This window comes from Monomorium pharaonis, chromosome 1 (genome assembly GCF_013373865.1).
Source record: "Monomorium pharaonis isolate MP-MQ-018 chromosome 1, ASM1337386v2, whole genome shotgun sequence".
Classification (NCBI taxonomy): domain Eukaryota; kingdom Metazoa; phylum Arthropoda; class Insecta; order Hymenoptera; family Formicidae; genus Monomorium; species Monomorium pharaonis.
This window is the reverse complement of record NC_050467.1, coordinates 23,383,658-23,405,493: the sequence shown is the minus strand read 5'-3', so window position 1 is coordinate 23,405,493 and position 21,836 is coordinate 23,383,658. Positions and strand designations below refer to the sequence as shown.

The following is a 21,836-nucleotide window of genomic DNA, read 5'->3' as shown; positions in this document are numbered from 1 at the left end:
TTATTGCTAATATAATTTGAACTCATTCTAAATATATTATTATACTTTTATTTATACTTTTCATGTAATTTTTACATTTATAACTGTTAATTTATTAAAAATATTCTCTGCTTGTTTTATTCTTTTTCTTTATTTATTCCTTTTTTATGGAAATCGTGTACTATTAATTTAGTGAAATTTTTTATTTTAAAAATTCATGGAATGTGTAAAGGATGATATATAATACACAAGAGTCATTATTATCTATTTGGAGGATTCTTTTTGAAAATATTTTTGAGAGGTTTGGGAATATTTGAAGTAGTGCTTGCAAATATTTTCTTTCTTGCGTGGGCTATGGAATATCATCCAAATCGAGATTTTTCGTATCATTTCCATTTGATTCTATTGTTTGCTATATTACATCAGTTTTGCTTATGTAAACGTGTATCGATATTTCAAATAAATTATAAGTAAACAAAAAATATACAACAAAAAATAAAAATATTAATTAAAAAACAAATATACTTAAATATAATTTTTATAATTACACATAAATTTCAAGTAACTGAGACTGATTTTATTTAAAAAGAATTGTAATGTGTTGCAATAGAATTCTGTGTCCGTTTCTTTTGTACAAATACGTTATAAAGAAGAACTAAATCCTGTTATCGATATATTTACCCCTCCCATTGTCGATTTACCTCAATTCGTTTCGCGTATTGACATTTGCACCAGAAAACCATTTAACTAATCCCGTCATTTCATGGGACGGACATATCAGCGGAGGTAGACCGAGGTGCAGTTCCGACATAAATGTGTAGATGCGTTATTGCAAGCTGTTCTCTCCATCCTGTTCCGGCATGATTTCTACCTATGATGAAATTGACGTATACCATATACATGACCGGAAATGTAAATCGCACTATCAGTGATTACTCTTTACAATTTTATCTAAGCAACATTTTTGTTTCTCCTAATTATATTCGATAATATACACTCATACGCGTATTGTATAATTTTCGTTGAAAAGCTATAATGCACAATTTATTATCGCAAAGTAGTAAATTGTACCTTATATAAGCAAAAAAAATATAATTACAGCACATAAGCCTGTTTCGTTTTCCCTCTTTCGACAGAGAAATTGTTCTCGATGAAACAGACCTTTCACGGTTCATCGATGTCCCAAAATAATACCCATATCAGTCTGCAAATACATCTTACTGGAAAATCTTCATGCTGGTTAGGATACGCTACAATAAAATCGATACGAGCGACATTGTACTCGACTGAGAAGATCAAACGGTCAACGGAAAATTTGTAGCCGGCTGCTCTTTAAAACGATACGTGGATACAGTAGTGAAACACGTTGGTGGGCGGAGGAGAAAGTTCCTCGCGCGAGGCGAACATCGCCGTCTGACGTAAGCGCGGACTACTCCACTAGGCCACGGATAAAAGTAGTTTCGCGCGATTGCATGCGGACACTCCAATTCTGAGTAATTGTAACACAGTGCAATACCTCGCGGCGTTACGTCGATTGTCTTTTAACACGTTACTACACGTTACCACATCCTATAGCAGTCGTGCGTTACAATCGATATTTTTACACCCAAACGGGCGGATTATTTCCCGCGCACTTTCTTTCTTATTTTTTTTTTCTTTCATGAAGGGATTCTTTTAAATTACCCTGTAAACTTTGATACCACGCGACACGCTTCGTCTTTGTTGCAGAAATAGTAGAAGGTGTCAGAAGAGGTGGCGGTTCACCCTTAAGGCCTGTAATCGATGACGCTTCCGTTGAAGAAGAGGTAATTGTGCTATTAGCAAATAATTTAAATGGATTTGCATATTCAAATTTATATTATATGCAAGATTATATGCAATTTAGCTACACATTATAATCAATCGTCGTTTATTTATTAGCATTATATCAACCACATATTACCATAAAATATTCATATTATTCAACGTATTAACACATATATTGTTAGTTTGTTTATTTGTTTAAAATAAACTTTCAACAGAGGAAGAGTATAACGCAGCTTTACGAGATAAATTTTATTTTACAGGTAGCTACTCTAATGAGAAAATGCTGGGCGCAAGATTCCGCGGACCGACCGGATTTTCCTGCCTTGAAGCAAACGATTCGTAAAATTAATAAGTGAGTAATTTAAATTTTACGTCGTTAGCGACGTTTTACAGATCATAATTTACAGGATGCGCGTTTCTAATTACAAATGAAGTTCGCGTCGGAAACGTCATACTACGTTTAATAGCAAACTTAAAACAGGACCTCGAGCAAATCTTAATAACCCATTCTCTCATTAAGTTAAAAGCTCGCATTAAGCTAAAGCGCGAATGCGGATATCGAGATGATAGTAGAAAAAAGTGCGTATATACCGTCGTCTGAAATACCGATAAACCTCGAACTTGGGACATAATGCGAGCGCGGAGCTGTAAAACTCGAAATAACGTTCGAGCGATCAGAAGAATGCATTAACTACGTCATCGAGGTATTGTCCCCGCTATTTCCATCAGATTTCTATCGGATTCGTTGGTTACACGTCGAGATGTCGGAAATGTCGATAATAGCAACGATTTCCCCTCGACGTGGCAATCAACGATCGCACATATAATTGCGCGGGCCCATTACGGCCGGAGTCTTTGGCACGAGGAGACGTGAGATTCAGGTCGAACGAATTGAGAAATAGCTGACTGCGATCTCCAGTATATGGTGCGGAACAGCGGCGTTCGTATTCAACGCGGCAAATTGTACGGGCCATTGTAAAAGCCTGGCATAAAGCGAGAGTAGAACTCGTGATATCGCGCTACTATTTCTTTTTCTTCTATCGGGCAGTCACATCATTTTTTCTCTCTTTTCCCTCCCTTGCCTGTCTTTCTCCCTCTCTCTCTCTCTCTCCCCGGTTAGATATTGGCATAGTTGTCGACCTTCCGGGCATTGTGCATCATCTCATACCCGAGAAAGAGTACACATCGTCGAGTCCAGGCACACGGTAATTCAGTAGGTCAATAACTGCACGTGAAAGAGAATGGCTTCCGGACGGCCGAGCGCGTTCCGTCGAGGTACAGAAAACCGAGAAATAAGCGGAAAAGACGGACGATGAGAGGAGGCAGAACAAGCCGGAAAAAAAAACCGAAAGAACCGTGTCACTGGCAATCGATCATCGAAGCAATCGTTCGACCTTTTCTCCAAGGAAAATTGCGGTTTCCCGGGAAGAACGCCGTTGGCTTTTCTCGAAAATACAAATTTGCGATTGAATCATCCGCAAGATTATCTTTTCTAAAGGAGGTACAAACTAAAAATGAGCGTCTTATCACCTATGAAAATGATAAGATTTACATTTTCGATCGTCCAACGAGAATCGGCGGTGATCATCCGAGAAAATGTGAATTAAGGATAAAGAGAAGAGAAAAAACGAGAGAAAGTGAGGGGGGAGGGAGAAAAGCTTGACATAAGAAAATGAGATCGCTGCTCTGCATAATTCCTAAAGGCATTTTTTCTCTCATCATCACCTTCCATGCTGCGCGCTGGAATCTACGTCAAATAAGAATTCTCCAATCTCACAGGAAAGCGATTCAATCGACATTCGTTCAATATCTTCGATGGACGGCTGTTTCGATTGACGGCTCGTCGCCGCGTTTGATTGAGAGCTTCCGATCTCATTTAACTTTGAGTAGTTTTATCGAAGCACTCGACAATTTTTATTTTCATTTTCGACGATAACGTCCACATGACTCGTGAATTGGACCGACGTGGCGCCCGGTGATTGACTTTCGTGAGAATTTTGTAGATTCGAGAGCCATATTTCCAAAAATTGTTATTGAAGCTGTTGAGTTTTAATACAGATAAATCATCTCGTATATAAATGTGTTATACAATGCGTAATCTGCATTTTCAAATAATTGTTACAAACTGTTTCATTTTAAAGACTGAGCTATTAACATCAAGCACCTTTACACTTCACATTTGATACTTTTAATGTCGTAAACGTGACATACTTAACTGAAAGCTAATATTCAATATCCATTATTCATCACACAATTTTGTTAAAAGTAATTAAAAATCGCGTCATTCAGCCGGGATTACATCGGAGTGTGTTCTATTTCAGCTGAAGTATTGTTTACTAAAGTTCTAATACTGTAACAACATCACGGACTCTGAGAGATACGTACAACCACTGACACTGCATGATACTGACAATCCCTTTAAACTTCCTAAAGCTTGTTTACTTTGAGAACCGTGTGTATAGAACGATAAAGCAAAAAACATTTCAAAACCCAAGTATTTTCTGATCACACAGGTCTAAGACTTTTATTGGATTTTTATTGGATTTGAAGAGATAAATATTTTTATCAATTTTTATTTAAAAGAAATATTCGTCTTATTGTTAGCTCTAACCATTTTTTAATCCGTTACTGAAGTATTTAAAAATTATCAACTTAATGTATGGTTATATTTAATGATGAAAGTTTTATATCGTGCCACGTGTATATTTGAACTTACAACTTTTACTTTTAATACAATTTTACAAAAACACGCCTGCAGTTTTTGTTAATTAACGTCAAAGCTGTTATATTTACAGAAAAATGTTGCATATACGCAGATATATCTGTTACACAATCTATAAATAAATACACATCTCTATGCACATTATTGCTACACCATTTAATGCATCGATTGTTACAAAGTTCAATGGTTTAAGCAAATAAGACATTGTAATGGTAAGAGCTTATAGTAAGATCAGCACTAATTTTGCATTCCAATTCCTTCAATTTTACCAACACAAATTAACGCCAACGGATGAGAACATTAGGATGATATCGCAAAATGTTTCAACGTACGATAAAATCTTATTTACTCTGTCGGTCGATAAGCGCATTGTTTCGCACACAATACACGAGCAGAATATTAAGTAACGAATTAGAACTATTCTCAACACATATAACACGTGAATATGTTACGCAAACTAACTCCAAATGCAGTCTGGTCGGAAATAAGGTGACCACGTTATTTGGAATTAATAACTGAAGAGCAAGTTGTGAATACTTTTTAATATTCAATGTAAAATATTTTTTTCGTACTCGTGTTTTTTATTAAGAGCGTTTCATGCGTTTTTTTTTTCTCCTGCACAGTTTTCCATCACGTACGCGCCGCGCGCTTACGTGATATTACGAGAATTCCTATTTCGCGATAGACCCGCATTTGAAACGCGTAAAAACGAACTCTACGTATTCGACTGAAGTGCGCCATTGCCTACCGCGAATGAATACCGGTGTAAAGGCGATCGGACGTGCATGCGGCACGTGGGAGGCATTGAGGCAGCTTTGGTGTTCAATACTGCAACGTATAGCGCGATTGGTAGCGGCAGATTAAAATGGATGTGTCGTAGAGATTCATCCGTTTATCAGCGTACCGGACATTAAATTCGTGAAGATAACATCACGAGCATTTATAAGAATTTTTTACTGTTGGGAGATTCTCTCGGGACCGTTGCCCTGAAGTTAAATCATTATGTACCTTTTCCGTCCAGTCGCAGAGAGAATTAAAATCAGAAAAAAATCATTATTAAATAAGAAATATAGTAAGCATGAAACGTTTCCTTTGATCGGCACATCAAAAATTATTAAAGCCAGACAAGGCTCTCGCGACAGCGATTATAATTCTACATGTGCGCGTATTCTATATAAATTTCCATTATATTTTTTGCTCATGTCTATCTTCCGGTGATGGGTTCGTGTCTCTTTGCTTTCATTTACACGAGTTATTAAATTACCAGCGCGATAAAAAGGGTCAGGGACCCGAAAGATGAAAAAAATAGAAAGAGAAACGAAACAAGTTCTTGTAATCTAAAAAATAATCTAAAAAAAAAAAATTATTTCAAAGCTTAACACACGCGCGCACAATATATGAAAAGGTAAATGAAGATGAAAAAATAAGAGCTTGGTTATATAAAAAGAGAAAATAGTGTTTATGGTAAAAGTAGAAAAAAATTCGCAAAATGCAACACCATCTGTCACGCACTTAAATGAAGTTTCTCTCGTGGTTGTTATCATAAAAATTATAAAAATATATTAAATTATACAAAGTAATTTAATTAAGTTTGTGCATAGAGCTGTGATGATATACTATGATGCAGTTACGAAGAGCCACTTGATATAGTTGTTTCAGAGAGAAGCCACGCGCGTGGCCTTTTAATATAACTTTTTTTTTTTAAATCTCTAAACTCCACGAGAGTTCTCCAAGATAAAGATTTACTTTCGCGTAAGAAGTCTTAGGCTTTTATGCGTGACTCGTGCCAATATTACATTATAAATCACATCATATTCTGTAAAGACAACGTGCGCGCGAGGAATATTTAATATCTTTCACAAACAAGGCCCGCCCTAAGCCCGTTCGCCTCTATTATTTCTCGAGCTATAAAATCGATCTCGAACACATTTCATAACGTTATCATGGAATATTGAGCCGTTTACGATTAGTTAGAAAACTAATTTTTTTTTTTTTTAATTTTATCGTATCACGAGTACGTATCGCGCACTAAGTATGCTAGGTAATATAAATTTTTTTCTCAAATGACTGGAATACTTGAAGGCTAAATTATGTATTTCACAAACATAAAATTGATTTTTCTTTAACAAAGAATTTCATTAAGCCGCATATTTTATCCCGAAAATAGATTTCACGGATATTAAATTATCAAATATAAGTAACAATATAATTTAAATCTTCAATTATTGAAAGGTCAGCTATTTGTTAAAACTTTAATCGAGGCTTACACGCTAAAAAAGTCAATAAATGATAATCTGTTCACGATAAATTTCTTTAAAAATTTATTTTCAAAATATTCATAAATCTTTAGTGTCTAAAACATTTTCTCTACGTGCAATGTTAACATTTTACTAATGAAGTAGCATAGGTACTGGTGGTCACTATGAAAACAAACTACGAAACGTCCATCAGTTTCATTAAACCGATGTGGTTAAAGAGGAACGATTAATTACTTAGTAGGTATCAGGTGTGCTTTCAGTTTACTAAATCCTTCTCCAATTGGAATGTAGTTCGTATGTCTTTAGCCTAACAAAAGAAAATGAGATTCGATTACGTTTTGGTAAATCGGTGGAGTTCGCTTTTCACAATTTATCTTTTGTCATTAAAAAACGATGATAATGTAACTCTATGTAATTTCCTTGTCTGAACCAATAAGATAGTCACATAAGATAGAAATCTTGATTCATTAGCGTGTGTGCATTCTGCAAACATTTTATTCGCTATTATACGATGTCAAACGTCACTTTGTTCCCTCCTTATGTAAAATAATATAATATGCACTTAACCAAGTTATAACTTTGAAAACATCACGGTTGACAATCAAATTCGTTTTTCACATAAATAGAAATGTACATTTTTAACTGTACGTAATTCTCCGTATTTATTTAGCCTATTTTTAAGCTCGTCATTAATCCTTTCAATTTTTTTCACAAAAATTATCATTATCTTACAAATCTTAAACCTCTCCTGTCAATTAAATGTTCAAAATTCTTTGAATTATTTTTTATCCATTTTATTTACTTTAGATAAGTTTTTGATGTTCTAGTACAAACTTTTAATGATGCTATAGTTGGAAAGTATCGTTATCATAAAATTATTTTAGAATAAGGGCATCTGTCTTTTATTTTGAAGCATGTCAATCTCTCCAACGTTAACATAGTTACGGCATCTCTTTGAAAGACGATTATGTAGCGTGACTTCGTACAACTACGTACACGTGTGTTTCTGCTCGAGGGCCCGGCGTTGATATTAGCGCACGTGCGCTATGCGCTACAAGTCGGGAACTAGATCGAGCGAGATAATTACGTTCGATATTTCATAAGAGAATTACGCAACAGGCCCGCGAAAGCTTCAACGTTAAGATCGTAAAGTGAAATGCAAGTTCTCCGTACTTTCCGACAATAATTATACAGGGCAGTTACATAAGAAAATCATTGACAAAGAAATTTTTCTCTCGTTATTACTTTAAAAATTATAAAACGTTATTATAACCGTATGAACTACAATATCGCGTTCATTTTTGTAGCTGCTTATAAAATTCCGACCACTCGAATTTTTTACATTTGGATCTCGTTATAATTCTTTTGGTATTCAAAACATTTGTCTGCAAAGTAATGTATATTTAATTGGAAGATTTTACGTAAAGCCCAGATATCATTTCATAAAAAGAAACATTCCTCGCAAAATTTTCCGCTTAAGTATCCGCTATAAATAAAACACGGCTGTACGCGGACCGTAGTAGAGCAATTCGCTTATCATTTTAGTCACGAATTGCGAGTGAAGCAAGCAAAAGGTTTCCTCGTTCTCTGTTTAGATTCCACCCTCGTAGAAATTCACATCAATATCAATCTTTTATTAATTCGTGGAGCAAAACTGTACTTTTTATTTTTTAAATTATAAAATTTATCTTATTTAATTTTAACAAATAACGTTTTATTTATAATTTACATACATATAATGAAAAAAAAATGTTAATTTGACTAAATTTTCCAACTGAATTAAATTTTATCTATTCACATATATTTACATATTTCAATTAACTATATAAATACTTAAATTAAAATTTGTTGCAATAAAATTAAACGCAAAAATTCTTGAACTGACAAAATTTTAATTTAGTTAGAAAATTTTGTCAAATCAACAATATTTTTTCTCAGTGTATCACCATCAAATACACACATCATTGATTATAAATAATATATATTATTTTTGTAAAAAATTATTTTGGATAATATCATTATAATATCATTATAAACAGTTAAAATATCAATTTCTATAAAGCAGAGTACAGAACAAATCATTTATTTGTAAAATTTCACTTTTAATATTTCCGTATTTTTATAATTTCTTTTAATATTTCACAAGAAGTGCTTACTATCTTTCCAAAAATAAAAGAAAGAAAAGTCAAAAAAATTAAAGTCAAATTAGAAAAGAAATATCTTGTGTATACAATTACTCTGGAGATATTAAAAATGTTCACGAATTTATTTAAAATCTCAGAAAAGTTCAGTGCGCGAGGCCGAATTTGGCCGCTTGTGTGCAGTCGAGCAAAAAGCTTGTTAGCAGTACGCTCAGCAGTATGAATAATTAACGTGTTCAACAAATTAACCTGTTTACGTTTAAATCCTCTCGTTTCACAATTATTAATAAGGTAGATGCATTTTATGTGTCATAAATTTTACACTGACCTGAATGACTTCACTTAAATAAGATATACAAACAATTATATCATTATGGCAAAGATCATTAATGATAAACGATTTACCAGGCATCTACAAACTTAATAATTCACTTATTGCTTACAAAGTAAGTTTTGCTTTTTAATAAAACAATAATGTAATATATACATATAATAACTTTTTATTTTTACTGCTTATTTTTAATCAAATCTAATTCACATATTTTTATAAATATGTATTTCGCTGAAACTGTCGAGATTGAATAAAATCGTGAAAGTACAGAAATCATTTATCGATTTTCTTTTGGTGCATATCCTCCGACCTTGCGATAGTGAACGAACTGCTAATTTCCAGTAAATGGTGCGCACGTTATTGTGCAGATAAAAAGCCGATTTATACATACCTTTAAAAGTTTTCATAACAAAGATAAAAGCTGTAAAAAGGGCATAGTTTTTTCCGCGACGTACTTTCGCTTTTAGTTTCGCGATAAGCTGCTTATCTCTAAAATGGTGTAAAGTAAGTTCTAAATTATTATGAATTTCAATGAACTGTGAAAATAAAGTAATGTGACATATTGTTTTTGCTTTAAATGTTCTCTAAAATACAATTTATTCTTTTAGAACAAATGACAAATGAATATCTCATATGTAAGATAATATTTGTCACTGAGAAAATATAAGTAAAAATAGTAACCAGTTATTTTTTAGTTTTTGCATTATCGAAAATATTTACATATTTGTTCAAAAAACAATAGATTCGATTCAATCTCAATCCGTTCTATATTATTATCTTTAGCACAGAAAAAAATTGGATTTGCATATGCAAACTTATCGCGAATAATAGAGAACATTTCTATCAAAGAGAGATATCGTTATTTTATCTGGCAAAACTCGGCCAAAATGTCGACAGCTGATGCCGACTACGTGATACTCTAGCGATGTCGATATTTTTCGCGTCCCTTTCTATTATCCTCGGAATGCGTGTTGTGTTATGTCAGTTTTCCCTGATAACCCGAGAAGTAGACCCTTGCCATCGGAAGCCATTCCGTTCATTCTTCCACGAAAGTAAACGAGGAAGTCTTGGCATGTCACATTGACACGTGTCTCTAAAAGTTAGTATTTTTATTAATAGAACTATATAGTGAATCATCACCTATCATAAAGCAATTTTACATCGCGGAAACCTCTTACATATCACGAAAGAAATTATGGCGATCGTTATTTTAATTTTTATCACCATTATGACATTTTTATGACAAAATTACATTAAAATAATTACTTTCTCTATGAATCGCGTCTGGTATTACTTCATTTTTGTTTTATTATTATTACTGTCATTTTTGTTTATAATATAATCTTTTATGAATAATTTTTAGACTTGTTTTAGTATTTTCTGCTTTTGTTATGTAATCCATCTAAATTTCCTTATTGTATATCTTATGATTTTCTCTTCACCTGAAGCTAGGACTTTGTTTGTTTGATTTTCTGAGTACTGAGCGATGTTTTACGTCAAAGAGAATGCTAAACTTAAAAGCAACCCATTAATTCCGCGCGAAGCTGCATACACCTTAGTTGAGATGTTATTTTTAAAATGCAGACGACCACGAGCATTTCTTCTCTCGCAATAATTTTCATTCCGCTAAAGAATCCAGAGTTTCCTTGAATGAGATAAATTTTTTGTCGCATTGTAAGTTATATTAAAATAAATAGATAAGAATTCTCTATTATATAAGAAAAATGAAAAATGATGTACGATTGCGATACATAATCAAGATTTAAATAAAATTTTTCCTTTATTATTTAAATAAAACAATTTCTCATTATATTTTTCTCAATTACTTAAAGAAAATAATTCTAACATTTTTCATTCCGTTTCATTTTTCACGTGCAATCTCTTTTATGAATCACATCATTGAAAAATCATGTATAATTAATAAAAAAAATTGATTTTCAATAATATCCTCAGCCAAATGATCATCATAGTTATAGTTTCCGCAAGAATCGATTATCACGATCTCAAACCATTGTCGATATCGGTCCCTCATACCTACACGATGTAGATATTACGTTCGACTGACCACAATCGCGGAGATTGGATTAACTGTCCTTTGCGAAGGTTCGCTGTCTCGATTATGGTTTAACCTACGCATCCGATCTATGGACGCTTCTAGCAGCTTCCCGCGGCTTTTGATCGAACAATATTGATGTAGCACGCGGCACGGATTAAATTGAAGAATTTCTCGGCATTGTTCACGGATTGAAATTCGGCTATCAGTATTCGATTGTACGACACATTCAATTTAATGTTTTATTAAATAATTCATGAGTAATCTTTGCGAGATGCATTTTCCTTCCCGTCGCATTATATCAAAGTTAAATATGAATATTAGGTATGAGTATGTATTCTTTCTCTGTTTCAGGGACTACGAGAGCAGCAATATCCTGGACAATTTACTATCCCGTATGGAGCAGTACGCCACGAATTTAGAAACGCTGGTAGAGGAACGCACGGCTGACTACCTCGAGGAGAAACGTAAATGCGAAGAACTTCTTTACCAGTTACTACCAAAGTAAGTTTTCGCGAAACGCGAATAAAACTTTTTCTAAGAAAAAAAAAAAACAAGACTGCTATTACATTTACCACGAGAGCACTTTTGCAGAGAATTTGTTCGAAGTATCTTTTGCGTTTCGCAAAGGGCTTATAAATATTTAAATAGCCGAATTATTTACATAAGAACAAATCCGAAGTACAAGATTTCTAACTCAAAGTAACATATTTAAATTATGTTACATATCGCGTTTTACATTTGTTATATATTACAGATTCGATTATATTTAATTTTTGAGAAATTTATGCTATTAAGTGCTATAAATTTATAATAATGTTTATTCAAAGGAATATTTCTACTTGTTTGATTCCAACAATTAAATAACATACAACATTTAAATTTACTTTACAGCTGGCTCTAATTAACTTTTGGCTTGCTTCCGTGTATCAAATAATACTGTTTTCCATCCTAATTATTGTCTATTATCATATTATCACTAATTTAACGCGTTATAAATCAGTCGAATAAATATAAATTTACACACGAATTCTTCCTGTCAAACATTAATTAATGTGAATGCAAATAATAATAATAATAATCGCTTTATCAAATGTCTTTTACATTAAGTGTGCCATAAATTAATTGAAAGAATCTTTTCGTGTTATAGACGGCGTGAAATTGATTGGTGTAATATGGAAATAGAAATTAATCGAATCGAACGACTTGCTCGCGACAGGCCACGATCGGAAATTATTGAAAATTGGTCGAGTTTAAAATTGAAATAAACCTTGAAAAAAAGCAAAAACTGCGAAAAATGCATACAATGAGATGGTAAAAAATTGGAACAGGATAATTAGAGCGTCACTGGGAAGCATAATCCGTAAAGTAGCAATATAATTATCAAACAGAATCCATTTTAATTCAAATTCGCCCACGGACAAGTGCATGCGATGCAAAATATAGAAAGTTTCAAAATTACCTGTTAACCTGAGCAAATTCGTTGCACGTGGCTCATTAACGTAATTATTATGTTTTTAGTGCGATATTAAAGAACAAAATTTTCCAGAAACTTGCTCGAAAATATGTGTATTACGTATGGTATGATTTGACAGATAGGTCAATGAAAAACGATATATCAATGCGATAATACTGAAACCATTTCATTTAGATAAAAATCAGATACAATTAGTATATGAAAAAATGATCGTTTAAATGAAACTTCTTCATTACAGCGTGCGCGGTTAACATATCTCGTATAACTTTTAGCAATCAAGTAAGTAGGCAAACCTTAATGAATTTTACAAAGATAAAAGAGAGGGCGAGATATACGAGAGAAATTTGTTGAGAGCTTCGAAAACTTTATCACCGCTCGTCCCTCGTGAGTGATAATTCTTTTGTCGTGCGTCAGTGATGTAGTTAGTACGCTATCGCGCGTCACGCTTAATCGATATTACATCACGATACATGACACGATGACATGAATTCGTATCCGAAACATCGATCTCTGCGAGATGATAAAATTCCTGACGCGCGTGATAAGAATACCTTATTATTTATTCCAATCACTTTTATTTCCGTACAAAATTTAATGTAAGAAATTCACTCTTTTAAGTGTACCATTTTTTTTTAAATATTGTATAAATGTATAGTATCTACATACTGACTTTTCTTAGTGTTGTAAAAGGAGTATATATATATGTAGATTAAAATCTTTTTTACTATGCTTCAATTTTAGAAGATGATGCAAACACCAAGAACATTAGTCGCGCGAAGTTTACCTTTAATCAACTTCTGGAAATTTTACTTAAAAATTTATTGAACATTCTTGGCATACATAACAAGTCAAAATTAATTATTGTATTTAAAAAATTCATCAAGAAAGATACTTTTCTTTCTCCATATTTTCCTTTCAATGAAAAATTTACATAAGCTCATCAGACAAGCTGTAAAAGTCGAAAATTCCCGAGCAAATTCCAGTAGAGGTTTTATCACGTTATTTCCCTCTCGAAAACATTTATTGTCTTCTTTTTAATTAAGGAATATAAATAAAACAGAAGCTGTAACTTTTGCTGTTCCTTCAAATGAACATATATATATGTAAAGACCGTCTTATTTGTACTCTTACCTTTTTTTTAAATTAAATTGTATCTTGCTTTTTACTTTTCCTAAAATGTTTATTACATCAAAACGCATACACAAATGTACATTATGCATAAATACGTGATCGTCTGTAATCTATTGAACTCGAGTGGGTACGTTAAACTTAAATATATGAATCGGTCAGCTCTGCGGGGGACTAGTATCCCTTAAATTTCCTTTCCGCTTTCTTACCGCCATCTATAAAAAACACTTGTTTGTTTCCGCGAGCAGATCGGTGGCGTCGCAGTTGATCCTCGGCCAAAGCGTAATCGCCGAGACGTACGATCAAGTGACAATTTACTTCAGCGACATCGTGGGCTTCACGAGCCTGTCGGCCGAGAGCACACCACTGCAGGTGGTCGATCTGCTGAACGACCTCTACACGTGTTTCGACTCCATTATCGAGAACTTCGACGTTTACAAAGTAAGTATCGACCTGGTTTAAGCGCATCTCGGGGACGTAATATGGAGATAATTTAAAGCCTCGGAAAGGGGTGAATATTTTAACCGGGAGAAAGTCACGATGCTCGCCCCCATGAAATATCGATAAGCTTTCGCTCACAATCCGCGTCCGATTCACAATGGCGTCACATTCGCAATATAAGTTCTTCCGGCGCAGTTCTATCGAACCTGAACAAAGTGTTCGTCGTTTCGAGTTTTTCTGATTGCAAGAACCTGACTTCTTCTATTAAGAAACTTCGCCCTTCATCGCTCTCCCTTCTCCTCTCTCTCTCTCTCTCACTGTTTCTCTTTCTCTCCCTTTCTCGCATTTTTCCGCCTTCGAGTTAAACGATCATCCGGAATGACGTATTGCTCAGCCAACACGCTGTATTTCTTATTGAATCAAGCTCGAGATCTCTCGATTCTATATTTGCAAAGTGTTCCACGTGTCGTTATTATTTGGTGCTTATCACGAGACGTTCGACCTGTTAAGGCCACCGCGAGAAAGGGATGAAGAGATGAAGAGAGTGAGAGGATGGTAATTCTGGAGAACAAATAGCACTTGATTTCTTAGAAGAGCGATTTTCCATGAAAATAACACGATTACCGCGCGTGGACTTGAATCTGAATTTATTCTGTAATATTCACGTACAGAAGGCGCGCCTACGGAAAACCATCAAAGGCAAAATAGATATAAGAATCACATAAATTTACAGTTAATTAACGTAAATATATATACACATAAAGATGTATTTAATGATATGAATTGCGTAAGATAAATTCGCGATGAATATCTTGTCGAATCAAAAGAGAACATATTTTTTCACAAGATTATTTAATTAATATAAGAAAAGTAAAATTAAGCAAGTACGCATTAAATGAGCATGAAATCACACAGAATTTTTAACGGATAAAACGTCAGCATTTTAGCTTCAAAAGTCTTTATAATTTTTTTTTCAGTCTAAAAAGCACCCCTCGGTGCATCGCGATAGCTATATGATTACTCTGGCTATATACATATATATCTATCCTCCTACAAGTTTCACTGAACTCCATTACTTTACTCTAATTACAGATTAAACTTTCTTTTTCTTCCTCGAACATTCTCCTTCTCTCTCTCTCTCTCTCTCTCTCTCTCTCTCTCTCTCTCTCTCTCTCTCTCTCTCTCTCTCTCTCTCTCTCTCTCTCTGTTCGCTTTTTAGAATATATTAAATAACAAAATTAAATATAATTTTCTGCTTACTATTCATACGCTTTTACATGTTCAAAAGCAATCAGTATCGCTATTTATTTAAATAAAAAATTTATATTAATATTGAATTTATTGAAAAATAAACTTCGTCAAAAGCTCTAATTAATTTTCCATTAATCAAGTCGCTCATGATTAATAATTTGTCTACCAATATCTGCTGTCTTTTAAATACCTTTTATAACTTTTTTTAAAAATATAACTGTATCGATAATAATTATCAGAGCTTTTCAAGCTAGTATATTCCGTGGTATAAAATGGGTTTCGTTCATCAGAGCTGCAACACTTTTGCTCGTGTTTCTCTCTGTTCCGCGGTACTTCTACATTAAATACATCTCACCTTTAATCCGTTTACTTCACTCCAGTGTTACGAACTTTTTAAGATCCCAGTATCCTTGTTAAATATAATAGCGTCATTTCCGAGGTCTTTTCTTTTTGCTCGACACTTTTTTCTCGTTCTAATTAATCTATTTAGTCCAAACGGAAAATATAATATAACGCGGATGGAAATAATAAATTTAACATGAAAAATACTCTACGTGAGAATTTAATATAAAAAAGATCTGCTTTCTTTTTTAAGAATGAATAGTAATAAATTTAGGTATATATAAATGACGCTATGTATGTACCACGTAACGTAAAAGAAAGAAATTTTACATAAATGTGTTTTCATACTCGTTTTTTGTGACATTAACTTTTCATTCGCAATCAGCATTCGGCACAGTTTCTCCTAATTCTTTCAGGTGGAAACGATAGGAGATGCCTACATGGTCGTATCGGGACTACCAGTGAGAAATGGCATGAATCACGCTAGAGAAATTGCGAGGATGAGTTTAGCCCTCAGGGATACGGTAATGACATTCAGGATTCGCCATAGACCAACCGAGCAATTAAAACTTCGTATCGGCATGCATTCTGGTGAGTCGAGACCAGTTATCATACTTTCTTTCCACACGTGTAAAACGAAACAGGGTTAATCCTAACGTAATTCTGAGCTTCATGCCAGAATCGTATTGCTTATAATAATCTACTATATATTTCAGAATTTCTAATTTCAAATTCAATAGATAGATTATGTATTATATTGTTATTGCAACATATTTTTACACGTATTATTTGTTCTTTGCTAAGAAAAATTAAAAAAAAAATAGATTTTTCAATGTTTGATTAAAGAGAATAGCATCTTCAACATGTTAAAGAATGATGTGCCATAAATCAAGGGTACCTTTTGTGTTACGAATCGATTGCACGCAGTAAAGGTCGAATATGCGAACTGTGAATTGATATTGCGAGTAACACAAATTAAATAAAAAGAACGCGGCACAAAAATATTTCAAAATAATTCCCGGTGGGAATTTTCCCTCGAATTTATTTTTATAGAATATCGTTCATTGAAAACAATATTCGATGGAAATGGAAATGATTCAAAAATAGTAACGTTGGAAAATCAACACCTATCTGCCGTTACGAGGATAGTAGAATGATTGTATTTCTCGATTCATCTCGTCATCATTTTCGATTTCCATTATTTTTAAATTCACGACAGCCCCGATAGCCGACGGCTCTTAGACCATTACGTAACGAGAATCTCTATTTCCCGGATACTAACTCATTTCTATCTCTCGCTAAAATTTTTCTCGGTGACAGCAAGTGTCACGCGTATCCGAAGTGACATCCTTCAAGATCGCGTAGAACTTAGATTACACCAGTCCCGCGAGGAGAAACGGCTCAGGATAATATATATACGCCAAGTGGTTAGCTATAATTAGTAAAGTTAATTGCTTTTTAAATGGACTCCGGACTACGACGTCTTTCTTGACAAGAATGTTTAACGAATACGCGTAAATAATTTGTCAAATTTTTTAATAATCAACAGTGAAAAGTTAGCCTTTTATCGGGAAACGACATTGAAGAAAAAAGTAGAAATGTTTTTACAAAATTATCTAAGAAAATATCTCTCTTTTATGTAGAGAAACTTAAATAATAAGTACTTAAATAATAAAAAGGTAGAGTCTGTTTTAGAACGTCTTGAAAGATGTCCCCCCAAAAAACGAGAATGTAGATATTTTTGCAACTATTAGAACATTTATGTTGTCCACCATAGAAGAGAATGTGATAAAAATAACATCGGTGGTGGGCCGCATGTACATGTGTTTGCTTGCAGGACCATGCGTGGCGGGCGTGGTAGGGCTCAAGATGCCTAGATACTGCCTGTTTGGCGATACGGTCAACACAGCATCCAGGATGGAGAGCAACGGAGAAGGTAATTAACAGCTCAGTCATTCTCGCGGAGGAAACGTTTCGCGTCGGGGATGTAATAGAGGAAATGTGGAGGATGAAAGTCATAGACACGAGCGGCAATTAAAGGGGTTGAAGTAAAGGTACGGGCGACGAAAGCAAGGTCGCCGCTTAAGAGAATATCGACCTGCTTCAAGTGTTTCCATAGAGACCACGGTGTTCGCCCATGGTTTTCAACCGTGAGCGCAAATCACGACCGTTGATTGGCATTAATACCGCGCGTTAACTTTTCCGGCAACACGGATTTCCGCGCTCGTTAATATCATACCTCGCGTGCACGCGGGCTGTCACTTCGTTTGATATCAAACAAACGTGGCGAATGATCGCACGCGCTTAAGAGGATCAATTTTGGATTCGACTATCGATAATTTCGAATTTCGTTGATATTTCGTGAGTTTAATTGAGATGAAAATCAATCGCGCTTTCGACATGCAGCCTCTTCATAATTATCGATCGTACCGCCAAACATTTTCGAGAGCAGTCACGGATCTGCCACGGATGATAACGATCTCGATCTCGCGGCTTGACGGAACGACACGCGACAATGAAATTGATTGCGCGCTGCGGATCTCTCATTTACCGACACGCTTACGAAGCACGCACGAGTATGCGGTGTGTATCGCTTAATGTTGCGTGGGTGGTTTTTCCCTCACAAGGACTTGGGTGCCGGTATCGTTTGCGCGAGGCAAGGACGCACCGCAAGGCGCCACGCGGCTGTTTATCGAGTTTCTTCGTCGAGCTGCTCGTTTCGTGCGTCCCGAGAATTATATCACGCACGTTAAAGTTTCCGGATGATAGATTACGCTGAAAGGTTTCCGCGCGAATTTTCCTCTCTTTTCTTGTTCTTTTGACACGTCGCGTCGACCGTTGGATACGCGTACGAAAGCGAAATTCTGAGGTGCTTTAACAACTTTTCGTAATTCCGAATTATCGCACGGGTTAACGAATTACAACGACAAACAAAACTCCAATTTAATTTCGATCCTATCGATCGATCAATTTTCTCATAATCGAAATATCAGGCTACGAGGAGCTTTCGAGGTATAAAGGAATGAAGACAAAAGACCTTGTAAAGACTATGGTTTCGGAAAGCAATTAAATAATACTTTACTCGTAATCTTTCACTGTTAACTTTACAAAAGAGAAAATTAAGAGCTTTCTAAAGATTAGTTCTTGGAAAAGCGATTTTAAATGTTGTTTAATTTTTTTTTAACTTTACTTTAATCTTACTTTTAATATTTAAATAATGTTTACCTCTTGGATTTTTAATAATGTGTTTCATTGTTGAAATATTCAATGTTAAACATTTAAAGATTGCAACAGATTACTGAACATTAATAATGTGTTTCATTGTTAAAATATTCAATGTTAAACATTTAAAGATTGCATCAGATTACTGAACATATTACTTTCATATAAATTCAGTGTAAATAAAAATTTTAAAGCAAGATCATAAAATGGCTCTTACATGCCTTTCTCTATGTACACCGAAAGTTGAAAAATAAAATTGTAAATGTCATGTTTTTATGAAGTCTATTTTCAGAATATTTTTATGATTCGTATTTATAATCGTTATTTGAATCTCGTATTTACAGTATATGAAATGCTAAGGTAAAATCAAATAAGAACAAAGTTTCACATTTTAAGATACCAATAATTCAATAATTTCACTTTTTAATTAAAGATTTATTGATGTTATTTAGCTGACTGAGAAGCGAAATATCTGACACAATATTTATATAAAGCCCGACACAATTAAAGTACCGCCCAAATATCGCGAAGCGTGTAATATTGCATGTTGTATATATTTGCATACGCAATATATGATACTTCTAAATTTTCATCATATCTTTCAAAACAAATTCATAATAAGAATGTTAAAGCACAGAAAAATTGAGAGTAAGCATTCTTCAATACGTGAATAAATTATTATCAATTGTTAATTCTTTGCAATTAATCGTATGCGAAATCAATGTCTGTAATTTTTATTTCAAGATAAATCGAGCATTTTACTACAAGAAAATAGAAGGACAAAAATTGTCGATGATATTCAACAAAGAATGACATGAGTTTCAAAAAGAATAATAGGCCATACGATTATTTCTGTCAATATTAATTTTTCATGTTTCCGATATATTCCTATAAATTGTTATGTCGACATAAATATTTTTTTATCATACTATCAGTATGCTACAAAATTTTATATTTAATATAATATATTAAAAACATTTCCAATATCAAATATTTTAATACAATTAAGAGATATTATTGGTCAATTTTGAAATAATTTATATTAAAAATTCTAAATATAAAATATTTATTAGATCTCACGTCATTCTACTTTAATTATATTTTTTTAATAAAGTTACAGAATTAATTTATCATTTATTTTATCAAATATCTTAATAGTAAAATGTCTTTTATTTTTCGTAAAAGCAAAATTAAATTTCTTATAAATTCTAAATGATTCGCATATGATTAATATTCAATTGCATAATAAGATACTAAATTGCATTAACATGTAATCAAAATGACCATTAATGCGTCATTAATAGTGAGCTCTATTTTATGAATGCGCATATGTATATTAGCAAACTTAATAATTCGACGCATATGGTTATATATATTTCAGAGTTAAATATCAAAAAGATGTTAATCTATCAAAGTCCCTATTTATTTCAAAGCAATGAATTCACAAATAAGAAAGAAGATAAATATCGTATCATCTATAATACGTACTCGTCGTGAAGTAAAAAATAATAATTTGACACTCACCGATACGATACGAAACAGCGGAGATGTATCTCTAATGTTGATCTGCAAAATGTAAATAGATCCAAATTATAATAATGTAAGAAGAAACTAATTTAAACAATATTAAAAACAAGACTTTGCGCTTTAAACTTATTCTTTGTTTTTCTCTAGAAATTATTTAAATTTAAAAGTGAATATATATATATACATTTAAAAAATTCTTTTTCTTTCTTTTTTTAAGGATCAATTTTCATAAAATATTATTAAAAAAGAGTATTACAAAAAGACTTGTTTTTGCTGTGCCAGGAGAAAGTGAAATAAACATCATTTCCGAGACGCAATTTTTTTAGACGTGCAATTTGATAGCTAATTAAAATTACGTCATATGATCGGAACATGGCAGAGAGATACCGTAGTTATTCGCGGAACGGAGTCGTTACGCTATGTATGTTTATGGTACACAGTGTGATATATCATGTTTTGATATTAAAAGCGTAAAAAGTCTTGTAAAAAATACTATAAATAACAAAACATCAGCCGCGACGGAAAGTTTTCGTGCGCTTCTATGGTGGCCGAAAGGGAAAAATTATCAGAAATAACGTTTATCTTATTTTTTCCCGAACACAGCAAAAACAGGCCTTCTCGAAATATTCTTCTTCGTTCTTCATATTTCTTTCACAAAAGAATCATTCAAATATAAATATAATATAGGACCAGTTGTTTCAACTTTATGATAAACTTACCCATCAGATAAGCATGTGTCTATCTTCATTTTTTTCTAAATAAATAAGAACAGACAATAAATCCATACAGCAAAATTATATATCTGAGATATAATCGGATATCTTTGTGCTCACAATTTTAAATTATTCTTTCTAATCTTTATTTTATTCTCAGATGTTCATGGAATTCTGCAGAACATCATTACTTGATATCTCGTATTCTCTGTAAAAAAATACCTCTGAAACATTTGTATATAATATGATATTACAGTTAAATTTTTTATTTTATTTAAGTTTGCTCCATATTTATTTTGAGATATATTTCGTAACGTACTAAGATAATTCATACGAAATATCTTCAGGTAACTTCAGACTATCTTAAATGTAGGAATTAAAAATATAATTAAACATAAAAATCAAATATCACATTTGAGATAAAAATTATTGACTCTTTTTTAGT

At 33.2% G+C, this 21,836-nt stretch overlaps 1 protein-coding gene and 1 long non-coding RNA gene across 8 annotated transcripts in view; one reads left to right on the top strand and one right to left on the bottom strand.

Moving 5' to 3' along the window:
• Positions 1–21,836, top strand: part of LOC105831122 (atrial natriuretic peptide receptor 1) — a 97,847-nt gene that overhangs the window by 65,517 nt on the left and 10,494 nt on the right. For all 7 annotated transcript variants that reach the window (XM_036286658.1, XM_036286598.1, XM_012671031.3 and 4 more), the window contains 6 exons: positions 1,708–1,784; positions 2,046–2,137; positions 11,645–11,794; positions 14,144–14,336; positions 16,346–16,520; positions 17,767–17,865. In XM_036286658.1, coding sequence (XP_036142551.1) covers positions 1,708–1,784; positions 2,046–2,137; positions 11,645–11,794; positions 14,144–14,336; positions 16,346–16,520; positions 17,767–17,865 — 786 coding nt within the window. The remainder of the gene's footprint in view (positions 1–1,707; positions 1,785–2,045; positions 2,138–11,644; positions 11,795–14,143; positions 14,337–16,345; positions 16,521–17,766; positions 17,866–21,836) is intronic.
• The window catches only part of LOC105831124, a 39,651-nt gene that overhangs the window by 15,139 nt on the left and 2,676 nt on the right, over positions 1–21,836 (bottom strand). The window contains exon 2 of the long non-coding RNA XR_001138639.3: positions 20,676–20,717. This is a non-coding gene — a long non-coding RNA (uncharacterized LOC105831124). The remainder of the gene's footprint in view (positions 1–20,675; positions 20,718–21,836) is intronic.